Genomic DNA, 12,939 nt, shown 5'->3' on the forward strand with positions numbered 1-12,939 from the left:
CACCGTACCTATCTGGTTTGTGGTCTGCTTGTTTCCAGCCATGAACCACGTTGTTCCATTACATTTACTTTGTAGTCATTTTATGTTTGTTTTAGTAGTTTTTGGCTTCAATTAATCGCTGTCCATTTTCATTTTGCACCCCATTTACCTTCTCTTTTATGTTTTCCTTTGGTTGTTTCACATCTGTTTGAGGTAATATACTTCACACAAGTCAATTTATATATATATTTTGCATCATTAAGGTCTTGTTACAGTATAAATTGCCCCATAGCTCCCGGCTCCTTCCCATGTCTCAAAGCTGTGGGTGGCAAAGACAAATGTGGGGGAGTTCTCATCAACTCGCTTTCAGAACTGAACTTTTTTTTAAAAAATTTTTATTTTAACAGATCTGATCTGAGCAGACGTGATCGCGGTAGCTTGTTGAAGTAGAAGTCATCCCCAAAGGAAGATGTAGAGCTTGCAGCAACTCCGACAAACCTCCACTCAAGTCCAAACACACAAACAAAATGCCATTGTGTGACCTTTCACCAGCGCCGAGCGTCGGCGCTGACGGACATTGTCTGTGGTTTCTCGCTGGCGTGTGTTTTCAGAATCATTATTGTACGCCGCATACAATGCGTGAGCGCCGTCATTGTGAGAGGAGCCCGGCTGTTTTTGTGGGGCAGGAAGTGACCTGCCGGGACCCCCGGTGACCTCGGAGGGAAAGCGATGACCTCTAGCTGACCCCTCTTCGCACTTGTCCTCTGCCCAGACTTTTGCTCAAATGTTCTACTGGCTGCAGGGACAACAAGCTGATTGCTGGGGCTGCACCAAAAGGACCTGCAACAATGTGCAGGAAAGTCACCCTGGAGCCACAAACCACCATGAATATGTGGAGTAACCTTAATTTAAGTTAATTTAGTCAAAAAAACAAACAAAAAAACAAAAAAACATTGGACTAACAATTTCAAGATGGGTCTTAGCTGTTAAAAAGGCCTTATTATGGTTAAAAGGCGTTTCTTTGCCCCAGTGTGCCCTCTTGTGGTGAACGAAGGGTACTGCGTCTCTAAGAAAAAAAAGACAAGTAAACCTGGACAAGTTTCTCCAAACTTTATTTCCAAATTTAACCAATAACCATATCAATGCCCCTTTCCCAAAACAATGGTTTCCATGTCTTGTCTTCAACACAGTCCAATCTCCTTTAGTCTTTAATCTCAGAGTCAAAAAAAAAAGAAAAGAAAAAAAAAAAATCAAAATCATACAAAATGTAGAAAATGACTCAGGAACATCAAAAAACGAGCGGCGGCCTTGATGCAGATTCAGAGCTTCAAATTTTAAACGTCAGTCCGGGGGCCGAAAACCGCGGCCGAGGTCGGCACGGAACAGAGCATGGTCTTCGCCACCTACGCGCTTCGCTTTCAGAATCCAGTACGTGCGAGTAAAGACGTGAGGCCGTTTCAAAACACAATTCCCTAAACCACGCATGCTTCACAGGGAAAAGATAAGAACATGACATCTGAGCGATTAAGGGGCGGAGCAAATAAAGAGCAGAAACCGAGTTTATCACCAGGCACAGAGGCACGTGTCCAGATAAACTCACTTCCATAAAACCAGATGTTGATAGTCCATGTCTGGATGCAATGATGTTTTAAAAAAAAAAAAAAAAAAAAATTAAGAACGTGTCACATTTCATGTCATTTTCATACAAATACTCGATGCTGAAAGCAGGGGTGGCGCGTATGCGGAGCTTAGAGGGCGTCCAGCAGACTGTCGATGCGGCTGATGAGCTCTTGTCTCTTGCCGGTCAGAGTCTTCTCGCTCTCGATGTAAGCCTCCTTCTTGACCTTGCCGGCCACCAGCCGCTCCGCCTCCGAGCAGGAGCGGCTCACCAACTCCTTCACCTGGCCGTCCAGCTTCTGGATCTCTCCAACCTAAAAGAACAACAACAAAGAAAAAAAAAAAAAAAAAAACAGAAACAGGACAGTGAGCAAAAGCGGCGGTCTGGGCTTAACAGCTCTCCGCCTGCGTTTCCATGGCGACGGCCCCATCCCGCGCACCTTCTCAGCCAGGTCGGAGCCCTCGGTCTTGAGCCGGGCCTGCAGCGAGCTGATCTCGTTGGTGAGCGTGCGGTGGTCGGCCTCCAGCGTCTTGCGGCCGCTGTTGAGCGCGCCCGTGTCGCGGGACTGTTTGTAGCGGTTCACCACCTCGTCCATGTGGCGGTACAGGCCCAGACGTTTGTTCACCAGCGTCAGCACCTGCTCCGTGATGGAGGCCACCTTCATCCGCACCTCCGCCGCAGGATCCTGAACGGAGGAGGCGAGAGAAGTGAGCCAAGTGATACGAACCGAAGGCAAATGTGAGACTACTGCACAGCCCGTCCCCTGCGGTCCGTTCTACCCCTCCTGACCGCGCAATTACATAGAGATAATGCGTATTTCCAACGTTCACGTCACAACGGCAGTTATACGGCAGAAAGGTGTAAAACTAGGCATAAAGATGCAGAGATATCTGGAATAGGTCGATTTTTAGCTGAATGCTGCGCTACGATAGCCTGACAGTCATACTCAATCCTAGTCAGAATTTGAGTCTGATACTGCTCCATAGAGCTGTGATTATGGGGCGTGTTTCGAACAAACCAGGAAAAAAAATTCATCTGCACTCAATTGGATAGACCTACAACCAATAAGAGCAACGGAGTGTGTGACGTATGTTAAGCGACGCATAGTTGTTGTCAACGGAACTCAAACTGCACGCTGGAAAAGAAGTAGCCTAGAATAAGAAGATGAGCGTCAACGAAAAAAGAATGTAAGGATCCAAGGAGTCATTCAACACACGAACCTCATTTTTCAGAAAAACAATAAAGGCGAATGCACATACGAACAAGTTCTCCGTTTAGGATTAGGAAGGACGCCAAAAACGTCTTTCTTTTCAACAAATGCCTTGATCGCGTTTCTCTGTTCCTCTTTTAAAATTAATTTGCTGTCGATATCTTCTAAAACAGACCTAACAGCAGAATCTACACACCTCAACTCTCCAGCGGCAGCCATCGTTGTTGTAAATGAATTCAACCCAAGCGCGCTTTGTTGACGTGGTTGATTACGTGACTGTTGATCATCTGTCCATCATCGTATAAAGCCTGCCCTGACAATTTGATTGGCCCGCCAGATATTGGGCGAGCATACTCGCGCTACTATTGAGCAATGCCAGACCGAACTTCCCGATCTAAAACGTTGTGGGCGGGACTAAGTTCGGAATTGCTCCCAGGCTAGCACTACGAGGCCACACCAACACTTCTTTAGAATGCTCTTATATCCTCCACCATTATGCTCCAACTCTGCACCGTAGGTACTTGAAAAGTCTAATAGGTATATATTCTAGATTTCTGATGCACGCCTTAAAATTAAAACAATTATAATAAATAACCCCAGTATTACCAGTTACAATTTATAGTAGTTATCAGTTTATCACCCTAAGTGGATCATAGGTGTAATATCGGTGGGTCGACTTTAACCCCCCCCCCATCCCGGTCCGGCCATATCAGTTGATGGTGAGGAAAAAAAGGACGTGTGTAGACCACAGAACAAGTGTGATCAGAAAGAGGCTTAAGTGACATCGATAGCATAATTATAGGTCTAGTGGTCAATCCCTGCTGCTGCTTGAATAATAGAGCATAGTGGTGGCAGCATGGTGTTTTGGGGACACCATCACTTTTTTTTTTTTAGCAAAAATAGGAATATGTTGCTTTTCCGTTTTATTTTTGAGTAAATACAGCACTACATGTCCTGCGAGAATCCCATGCTGATCCATGTCCAGCACATATTAAACTTTAAGAACAGCAACCGGAACAAAGCAACACAACCACTGATATCTTTAGCTGCTTTGTACCTTGGTGATGGCAAAGTCCAGCCGTACGTAGATGATGACGGTGAAGAAGAGTATGTAGAAGGCTCCCACCACCAAGAGAGGCTCCTGGAGCATCAGGATCTTGTTGAAGTTGTAATGAACCTGCAGATAGGGAGGAAGAGTTATTTAGATCGCTGCCTAAGCAGGTCTGAATGTAAATAAAATAAAACCCATTAGCATTTTAACTGTATCCTAGCTTTAATTATTAACAAGCATCCAACTAGGCCTGCTTGTGTCAAAAAGTTGCATCTTTCCTCTTGGGCGGCAACAATTACAGCTACAGCAATATTTGCTATAGTTCCTGGTTAAAAAGTTAGATTATAAAAGAGATAAGAACCAGACATGTGACTATAAACTGAAGTTTTTTTTTCCCCCATAACTGCCTCATTCAGCTCTTTACCCAACAGCTTACCACAAAGTCCTGAATGTGCTGCTCCACCAGGTTGTTCTTTGTTGCTACCAGCACGGGTCGACCGAAGGTGTCCAGATACGTGTAGTGCAGCTGGTTTGGCATGCGGTCGATTTTATAAGGTGTCTCCACGTGAATGTTTCTGTATAAATTAATTAATTTAAAAAAAAAAACAGGAAAATAAGAGGAGCCCCCCTCAGCCAGCTACTGCGAAGATTTGATTAGAAAGACTTACTTTGCGCCTTCTGGCAGAATGATTTTCACCGTCATGTAGTCGATGACCTGGTCGTCGTAGACATGGTCGACTAATCTCATCTTCAGGGCGTACTGGTCGCCTAGAAAGGAAAAACGATGCAAGCGGTTAGCGTTGTCTCGGCTGTACGCGCGTTAACGAAGGATCCCCAGAGCTCACCGAGGGTGTAGAGGTATTCGTAGCTTGGCAGATTATAGCCGATCATATAGTGGGTCTTCCAGCCTCCGAAGAGGGGGAAGCGCGGTCTGACCTCCACCTCCACAGAGTCATCCAGAACCTGCAGGTGGGAGGTGGAGATGTTGCCGATCTCGTCCCGGTAGTAGACGTCTTGAGCCGAGGCCGGAAGGATGGTCTGCGGAGGAGCAGGGGAGGGAGTCACCGCATTTCCAGGTCGACTAGAAACTCAAGAAACGGATCCATCTGTGGTACCGGCAACACCCTTCAGTGTAGAAGTTAGCAGCGTTCAGCATCAGTGATGCTTAAAACGAAGTCAGAGGCAGAACAAAGAACCTGTGATTCAGATTATGAGAGAGCAAGAGCGAGTGAAATTTATAGCAGATAACAGGAAGGCTTAAGCCGGGTGATCACTGTAGGAGTTTTTGCCCTTTTTGGGCCGATTCTTCAGTCGTGTGAGAATTTTTTGGATCGGGCCGAGTCTTAGCTTGATGGTGCGTCCTGCGTCGTGTCGTTTACGGGGGATAACGAGGGGCGATTCGCCTCTCACGACCACCGCCCCATCAGGAATCGGTTGAAAATCAAACATGTTTGAAATTCAGTCGGCCCTCATGAGCGATGGTGAGCAAGTCCTGCTGATGAAGCGGAGCTTCGATCGTCTACGAGCCGATTTCCCCCAACCTCGCGCAAACAAGTAGATTCTTCTTCGTCTTCTCAGACGAAAACAAGAGCGGAGAGAAGCATGGCGGCGGTACGTGTGACATGGAGTCAAACTACGGAGGAGCAACTCGTAGAACTGCCGAAGCAGCGCGTTTCGTTCTAGTGAGCCTCATATTTAACAAAGAGCATCGACACTTCCGCCTTTTTCTTCTTCTACTGTTGACATTTGGCTTCGGGGTAGACGAGTCCGAGTAGCGCCATCTCTCTACGGGGCTGAGTACGACGTGTGGTTTCTGAACGCACGGTGTGAGCAGTCAGGTGGCATCAGAGCGTCGGGCCGCACAGTGTAAGCACAGATATGGTGAGCTGTGAACTTTTAAACCCTGCGGTTTCGCCGTACAGCTTGAGCTGCATACGAGTATCACGACTGAAAATACCGTGCAGTGTATGCCCGGCTTACACAGAGTACGGCGCAGTTTCTTTGTTTTTCACCTTTAAATCTCCGGCGAGGTAGGAATCGTACAGGACCTGAACATGTCATACTGAATTAGCTCCATTAGAAAGCATCTACTGTCACACCGCGTGACGGAGGACGCCAGACTGTCCCACCCAGCGCAGACCTGACACACTAATCAGTAAGTGGACAGCGAGTTATGGCCGTCAACGAGCTTTTGAGAGGTGGAAGCTGAAGAGAGGAACAGTAGGATGAGCGTCGGCAATTCAAAGCGTGACAAAAACCAGAGAGGAAATACTGGCTCCGGTTCTCTGACCGCCACATCTCCACCCACAACATCTCGGGTTTCAAACCTTGAAGGACTTGACGGAGGAGATGCCGCTGTCCGACTGCCGCTGGTAGTCGTAACGCGAGAAAGGGCCCTTCAGGACGGCTCCGGTGTGCCTCAGGTCGATGGTTTCCTCGACGGCGATGTTCCCCCAGTGAGACACCTCGATGGTGCGAGTGATGCTGGTGATGGTGATGAAGGGTGTGTTGTTTTCATAGTGGATCTTCATCGCATCCTGACAGGTTGAGAGGGGGGGGATAAAAAACACAAGTCAGCCATGTTTGAATCTTTTTTTTGGGGGGAGCTAACCAGACGTGGGCGGAGCTGTACCTCGCTGAACGGCGCGACGTCGCGGAACGGGCCGTACTCGATGATCTCGTCGGTCTTGGTGGGGTTGCCCAGCTTGGTGTAGCTCTCCACGGTCTTGGAGGCCAGACGGACACGGGTGGTCTGGCTGCGGGTGGGATACGGGGAGTACAGATAGTGGTTGCCCTGGAAGATGACCAGCTGACGCTCGGCCTGGGTGATCTGGTTAGGGAAAGGCCTCAGGACGTGGCTGAAGGTCATCTCAGCCTTCACTTTCAGCTGACCACCGGCGGGCAGACTGGAGGGCAGCAGCACTTTGTAGAACTCCCCTCTATCATCAGGAGACAGGAAAGATTTGCATTAGGTACCAGTCAGACGTGATCACGAATCTCATTAATTCTCGACTTTTAATGAAAGAATTTCAACTGTTATGAAGAGAAACAGTCATAAAACAACCTATGGCTAATTAATATTTCATTTTAAAACAACATTGGGTGTGCAAGTTTGATTCACTGTTCACTCATCTGCACAAAGCTAAAGTTAAACCAACAGGTCAAACTATATTCATACACCCCCCTATAAGATATATTCAGATAGGATGGAAGGAGAAATGGACGGATGGATCGGGGCTTCTTCTGCAGTAATGCAGGCTCTGTGCAGGTCTGCTGTGATAAGAGCTGAGCCAAAGCAAAGCTCTTGATTTACCGGTGCATCTACATCCCGACCCTCAGCGTGGCCACGAGCGATGGATCATGACCGAAAAGAAAACAAGATACCGGATTCCCCAGAATGAGCCGGATGATGTTGCTGGGGGGAGAGAGATGTCTGGCTTTCTCTCCTGGACCTGTTACTCCTGCAACTAGGGCTGGGTGTCATCGAGGATGAGCCGATTCGATATGATTCTCGATATAGCGCAGCTTGTTTCGATTTGACTCCAATATTGATATTTATTACTTTTAAATTAATGCTCAAAGTCATTCAATCTCCAAAACCAGCCACATATTATATTTATTGGAACACTCATATATTAACAGGAAAATAAAGTGTATTTGGTTCAACGCATTTAACGTATGACAGAAACCAAAAATGTTCCCAAACTTCTGATTTTAAGGTCGAAGGCGCTTCTAAAATCCTGTTGGCCATTCCACAAATTCGTCTCACTTGCACTTACTCGCTGTGAACAGTAATGGTACGCTTCAATAGCGCCCCCTAGGGGTTGGGAGGTATATCGATATTGAAAGCCAGAATATCGATATTAAATTGTTTGCAACCCAATCTCAGATAAGTGGACGATGGATGGATGAATGCTACACCTAGAACAAGTGTATTTTATAGCCATCAACAAACTTCTGGAACAACTTCAACGGGACATTTGACTTTTTCCTCATGGAAGTAGGTCGATTCATCATGACTGGGATACGGTTGTTCGGTCTACCACCAATTTGGTACCAGGTACTGCTGCATTTAAAACGCTTTGTTGCTAGATGTAGCAAATTTTCAGACCACTCCATTGACTTTTTCTTTTCTTTTCAGAAAAGCGACTAGCAACAAATCTGGCGACTTTTCTCTTTGTTGTTGGAGGCGTCGGCGACAAGTAAAAGCATCGATTGGTCTGCAGTTTACCGTTTGTAGCAAGCAGTAGGCGCTACTGCGAGCCACGCCCACCTTCCACGCACTGAAGTCAGCGCTTCAAATGAATCGCACATGTGCAAAGCTGCCGCTGATCCAGCCCTGGACTACAAGGCGGGATGTTAATATAAATATTTTTTCCCTGAACCGTTGTCGCACTAAAATAAATCTCTGCCTGAAGAGACAGGCTGCGTCAAGTCACATCTTGAAAGCTATCGTAGCTTTCTTCTCATAGAAGCTTTTTTTGTGGTAATATCATGACTTTACTCTCATATCATCACCACTTTATTCTGGCGATAGTATGACTTTGATCTCCTGATTAAAAATCGTCTAAATATGGCCCCATCCATGCACTTTTGACTCAGTGATGATATTTTTTGTGTTCTCTTTTTATTTGAAAAATATTGAAAAGTATCAAAACAGGCGTTGGTGTGGTGACAACACTAGGTTGGGGCTAATGAACAAGCGGAATGCCTTCTCCTTTGTCAGAGGAGACATCAGTACTGGGTTTGGATGGATCGAGTGCTGGCTAATATCAAAATATCAAGACTCATAATCTATGGGTCAAGCTGCATCCTTTCCATGAACCAACCAACCGTTTTGTCGTATCACCAGCAAATGTTTCCGATGTCTAGTTAAAAGGCTAAAATTCATAGTGCAGTCTTTCTGATTGGTGTATGTAAACATTTCACCTGGTATTTCTATTCACAGCGTAAATCAATGAAACTAGAACCTTTTCCTTTTAGGAGACCAAATTTGCAGGTGGCTATACCTTTGTCCCTGGATTGACGTCTGTTGGAGTTCAAGCGTGCCATCCTCCTCTTCATCACCCTTCACCTGTAAAGAAAGCAAACGATCTAAAACACGCGAGAACACGGGGAGCTGGTATCCCGTCTGGAAGCAGAGCCGCGCTGCTGCGGTGATTCACCGTAGAAACGGGGCAGAGCTGTGCGCAGTAACACCCGGAAGTAACCCGCCCAGCGCATACGTGTCATTCAGCCACTGACTCCGCTGTAACGCCGGAGCGTGGAGCCCTGCGGAAGTCAGACCAGCTAACATTGTTAGCCAGTTCAGCTCCCATTGATTCTTTCGATGCTTGGTCATTACACCACACTATAGACAGCCACGAGTCTCATGCATCCATAAACGCACAACGTGTAACATTTACAACCACTCGCCATTTGTGGCGAACTGACTTCTGGGCTTGCAGAACAATAAACCAACTGGATCGTCCCTCTAAGCTTCTTAGTCTTGCCTGCTACCAAAAAAACAAAAAACAAAACATAGTTGCATGCTCTTAGCCTCCACACTAAAGCAGCTGAAACCCAAACAATGAAGCAGCTGCGAGCTGCGCAATGTCTTTTTCTTTTTTATAAAGCCACGGATCCGAGCTTCCAAAGGGATCACGAGCTAACGCTAGCTTGCGGGTGACATGATGCCGTGCTGCGCTGCTGCTTTAGCAAACGCTGCAACTCACCGAAGCTCCGATATACGCCATGCGAGGTGCCAGGTCGGCATCTACCGCCAGTATGAAGCTCTGGACGGAGGTCTGGCCGTGGTTGGACAGCACGATCTCCGCGGTGATCTTAGCCAGATGAGTGCTCAGGTCCACCGTCCTCTTCACGTCCTCGTTCACCAAACCGCTGGCTGAAGCCTCCCAGGTGAGAGCGGTCACAAGCAGCAAGCACGCGGCGACGAGCTGCGACCTTCGCGTCATCGTTAGCGGGGGGATAAGAGCTAAAACGCCGGTGCTGAAACGGTGAGACTGCAGGAGAAACGGAGAGCAGCAGAAGACAGGCCGCCGCGCCGCTCTACATCAGAAAGGATGACGCTTCACTCGTTCGGACGTGATGACGTCACTGCGCACACACACACAAAAGCGTGCTGGGAGTGAGTTGGAACAAATTAGCTGAACATGTCTACCCAATAGACACAGTATCGTGTCAGGTGTATTTGAGAATAGCAATAATTTGCGTGTACAGAAGGATAGAAAGAACATTTCACAGAACCCGTACAGGTTTTTAAATCGCCGTTTGTGGTATTATGGTTTTCGATCATCGCCGAAATAGCTCAGTTGGGAGAGCGTTAGACTGAAGATCTAAAGGTCCCTGGTTCGATCCCGGGTTTCGGCAAGGCACAAAGGATCACTTTTTCTCTTTCACCCTTTCAAATTAGACTTTTGTGGTGTCTTAACTTGTAGGTTTTTTTTTTGTTACTTGCAGCATTTTGCCTTTGCATGTGTTTTGAGCATCACTTCTGTTTGCAGCAGTGGCGGTTCTAGATTGAATTGCTCTCTGACATTTCTCAGTTTATTAGCTCTAAGATTGCCAGTTACTGTTGCTGGTGGTGAGAAGACTTTCAGTAAGCTGAAATTGATTTTAAAAAATCCTCTGTGTCTCAGGAAAGGTTTTGCAGTCTTGACATACTGTGTCCATTGAGAGTCAGTTGGCCAGAAAGCTGAACTTCAATGACCTGATCAGTGACTTTGCTAGTGAGAAGGCCCGACGTTGGTGAGAAAGACTGAGCAAGGGCCAGTGAAGGTGAATAAGGTTGCAAGACGAAGTTCTGCTGTTTTTCGTTTATATGTGACCCAACTTGACTTAGTTTAACATCTGCTAATAATTGTATTTATTATTTATTTATTTATTTGTGTTGTTCAATAGACAATAATGTTCAAATTACAATGAACCATAAAAGGCAACTGGCCAATTTGCTATTGATGATGTTGTTTGCTGAGATTTTATTTATTTCCCCACAGATTATGCTAGCATTTCCTTTTAATAGAAGAGGTTAATTTGTATTTTAGTTTAGTATTTTCAGGTATTTAATCTTAAGAAAATGTTATGTCCAAGTATTTAAACAAATAGACGACTTTTGGATTATACAGTATCAATCTTGCAGCAAATAATTCAATCCAAATTAATTTCATTGTGTTTACAGTGCTTCCCCTACCATGTAACTGTCAGGTTTTTCTTTTCACAAATATGGGCATGATAACCAAAAATAATATTAAGTTGCATAGTTTTATGTAAAACGGTATCAACATTTTCTGCCGGCCTATTGTGGGGCCCAATGAGATTTCTTTTCATGGTGCCCAAAATCCCTGGCAGCGCCCCTGTTTTGAATTGTCTGGTTGCTGAAATGTGCTTTACAAATAAACTTGCCTTGCCTTATACAATACAGCTTTATGTATAGAGCACTTTATAAAATACACAGTTCACCAAAGTGCTGTATACCTTCTCAAACTGAGTTAAAAGCCAATGAGAAATAATGGGTTTCAAGAGAAGATTTAAAAACAGCAAGTGCGTCGGCCTGTCTGATGGCAGCTTATTCCACAGTTTGATGGCAGTGACTGAAAACACTCGCTCACCTCTCAACTTCCTCTTTGGCTTCAGGACAACCAACAGTAACTGATCTGCCGACCTGAGCGAGCATACTTTTTTTCATACTGAGGGCGTGACCATGAACACCCTTAAAAACAAATAAAAGAGCTTTAAATTCAATTCTGAAATAAACCGGAAGCTAATGTGGAGATGCCAAAACAGGAGTGGTCAGTTCTCATTGCCCCAGGGCAGCTGTGGCTACTAACAGCTCACCACCGTCAGGGTGTGAATGTGTGTGTGAATGACTATAGTGTGAAGCACTTTGGGGTCGTCAGACTTGATAAAGCGCTATACAAGTACAAGCCATTGACCGTTTAAATATATTAATGGGCTTAAACAACAATACCTCAGTTTTATTTGTTCATGAAAATGCAAATAAATAAATGTAAAAAAAAAAAAAAAAAAATCCACGACATCCATGCATGCTGGAGCAGTGGGTAGCTGCCTTGCAGCGTTCAAGTCCACCTTGGGTCTTTCTGCATGGAGTTTGCATGTTCTCCCTGTGCATGCATGAGTTCTCTCTGGGTACTCCGGCTTCCTCCCACAGTCCAAAAAACATGACTGTTAGGTTAATTGGTCTCTCTAAATTCTCCTTATAGGTTTGAGTGTGTGCATGAATGGTTGTTTGTCTCTGTGTTGCCCTGCGATAGACTGGCGACCTGTCCAGGGTGAACCCCGCCTCTCGCCCATTGACAGTTGGAGATAGGCACCAGCAACCCCTCGTGACCCCAACAGGGATAGATGTGTTAGAAAATGGATGGATGGACATCCATGCTTTGATTTCAGCAACACAATCCAGAAAGTGAATTATGTAGTACTGTCCCTGTTTTAGCGGCATAAAAATGTGCCTATCATCAGCATCGCTCCATTCAAAATTATAAATTATTATACAAGTAACACTTATTTATACAACAATACTCCACGTGTTCACATTAGATTAGGTGTTTTTATTTTAATTTTATATAAACGTTAATACTGTTGTTTTTAAATCCACTCAAAGGAAAATCATAATTCAATGATAATTCAAATATCTCTTTTTTTTTTTAAAGATCTTTGATGAATGTCATGTCTATTTTAGACCGTCCTGCTTCTCATTAGGCTGTTACAGGTTGGTGACCCTTACTTCACTTACCCTTCCAGTCTCTCCCCTCTCACTCTCTGTGCTCCTTTGTCCTGACTCCTGCAGGTCACCAGGACCTTCCCAATGCATTTGGACTAACTAGTTACCAAAGTGGCAGCGTTCTTTTACAACTGGAACCAGTGGCGGCTGGTGAAAAAAAATCTTGGTGGGGCTGGCCAATAGATTTCCCTGCCTAACCCAGTACATGTATTTAAATTAAAAGTCGGAAAATGACTACGATTCCACAATAAGCATTTAATTAATAAAAAAACATTGTTCACAAAGGATTATTTTGGTCTTATTAATCCTTTTCACAGACTCATGCCAGAGGGTTTGCATAC

General features: G+C 45.3%; 1 protein-coding gene and 1 non-coding gene across 2 annotated transcripts; one reads left to right on the forward strand and one right to left on the reverse strand.

Annotated features, from left to right (window-relative positions):
- Positions 1-1,074: 1,074 nt before the first annotated feature.
- Positions 1,075-9,937, reverse strand: rpn1 (ribophorin I). Its single transcript, XM_012862189.3, has 10 exons — positions 9,573-9,937; positions 8,868-8,932; positions 6,491-6,797; positions 6,186-6,395; positions 4,704-4,896; positions 4,527-4,626; positions 4,295-4,433; positions 3,865-3,984; positions 2,037-2,282; positions 1,075-1,910 (listed from the first exon to the last, which is right to left on the reverse strand). The coding sequence occupies exons 1-10, from the start codon at positions 9,810-9,812 to the stop codon at positions 1,728-1,730; spliced, it is 1,803 nt and encodes a 600-aa protein (XP_012717643.2). The 5' UTR covers positions 9,813-9,937; the 3' UTR covers positions 1,075-1,727.
- A 217-nt stretch (positions 9,938-10,154) lies between these two features.
- trnaf-gaa lies at positions 10,155-10,227 on the forward strand. The gene has a single exon. It is a non-coding gene; the product is annotated as a tRNA-Phe (tRNA).
- Positions 10,228-12,939: the final 2,712 nt, after the last annotated feature.

This window comes from Fundulus heteroclitus, chromosome 20, assembly GCF_011125445.2.
Source record: "Fundulus heteroclitus isolate FHET01 chromosome 20, MU-UCD_Fhet_4.1, whole genome shotgun sequence".
In the NCBI taxonomy this organism is placed as follows: Eukaryota; Metazoa; Chordata; class Actinopteri; order Cyprinodontiformes; family Fundulidae; genus Fundulus; species Fundulus heteroclitus.

What these genes read in the sequence shown, in the direction of transcription:
- rpn1 (XM_012862189.3), bottom strand. Translation starts at nt 9,812, where the DNA reads ATGACGCGAAGGTCGCAGCTCGTCGCCGCGTGCTTGCTGCTTGTGACC. An exon ending in ATTCTGCCAGAAGGCGCAAA is followed by an intron (nt 4,434 to 4,526) that starts GTAAGTCTTTCT and finishes TAATTTATACAG; the next exon opens with AAACATTCACGTGGAGACAC. An exon ending in GCTCCGACCTGGCTGAGAAG is followed by an intron (nt 1,911 to 2,036) that starts GTGCGCGGGATG and finishes TTGTTCTTTTAG; the next exon opens with GTTGGAGAGATCCAGAAGCT.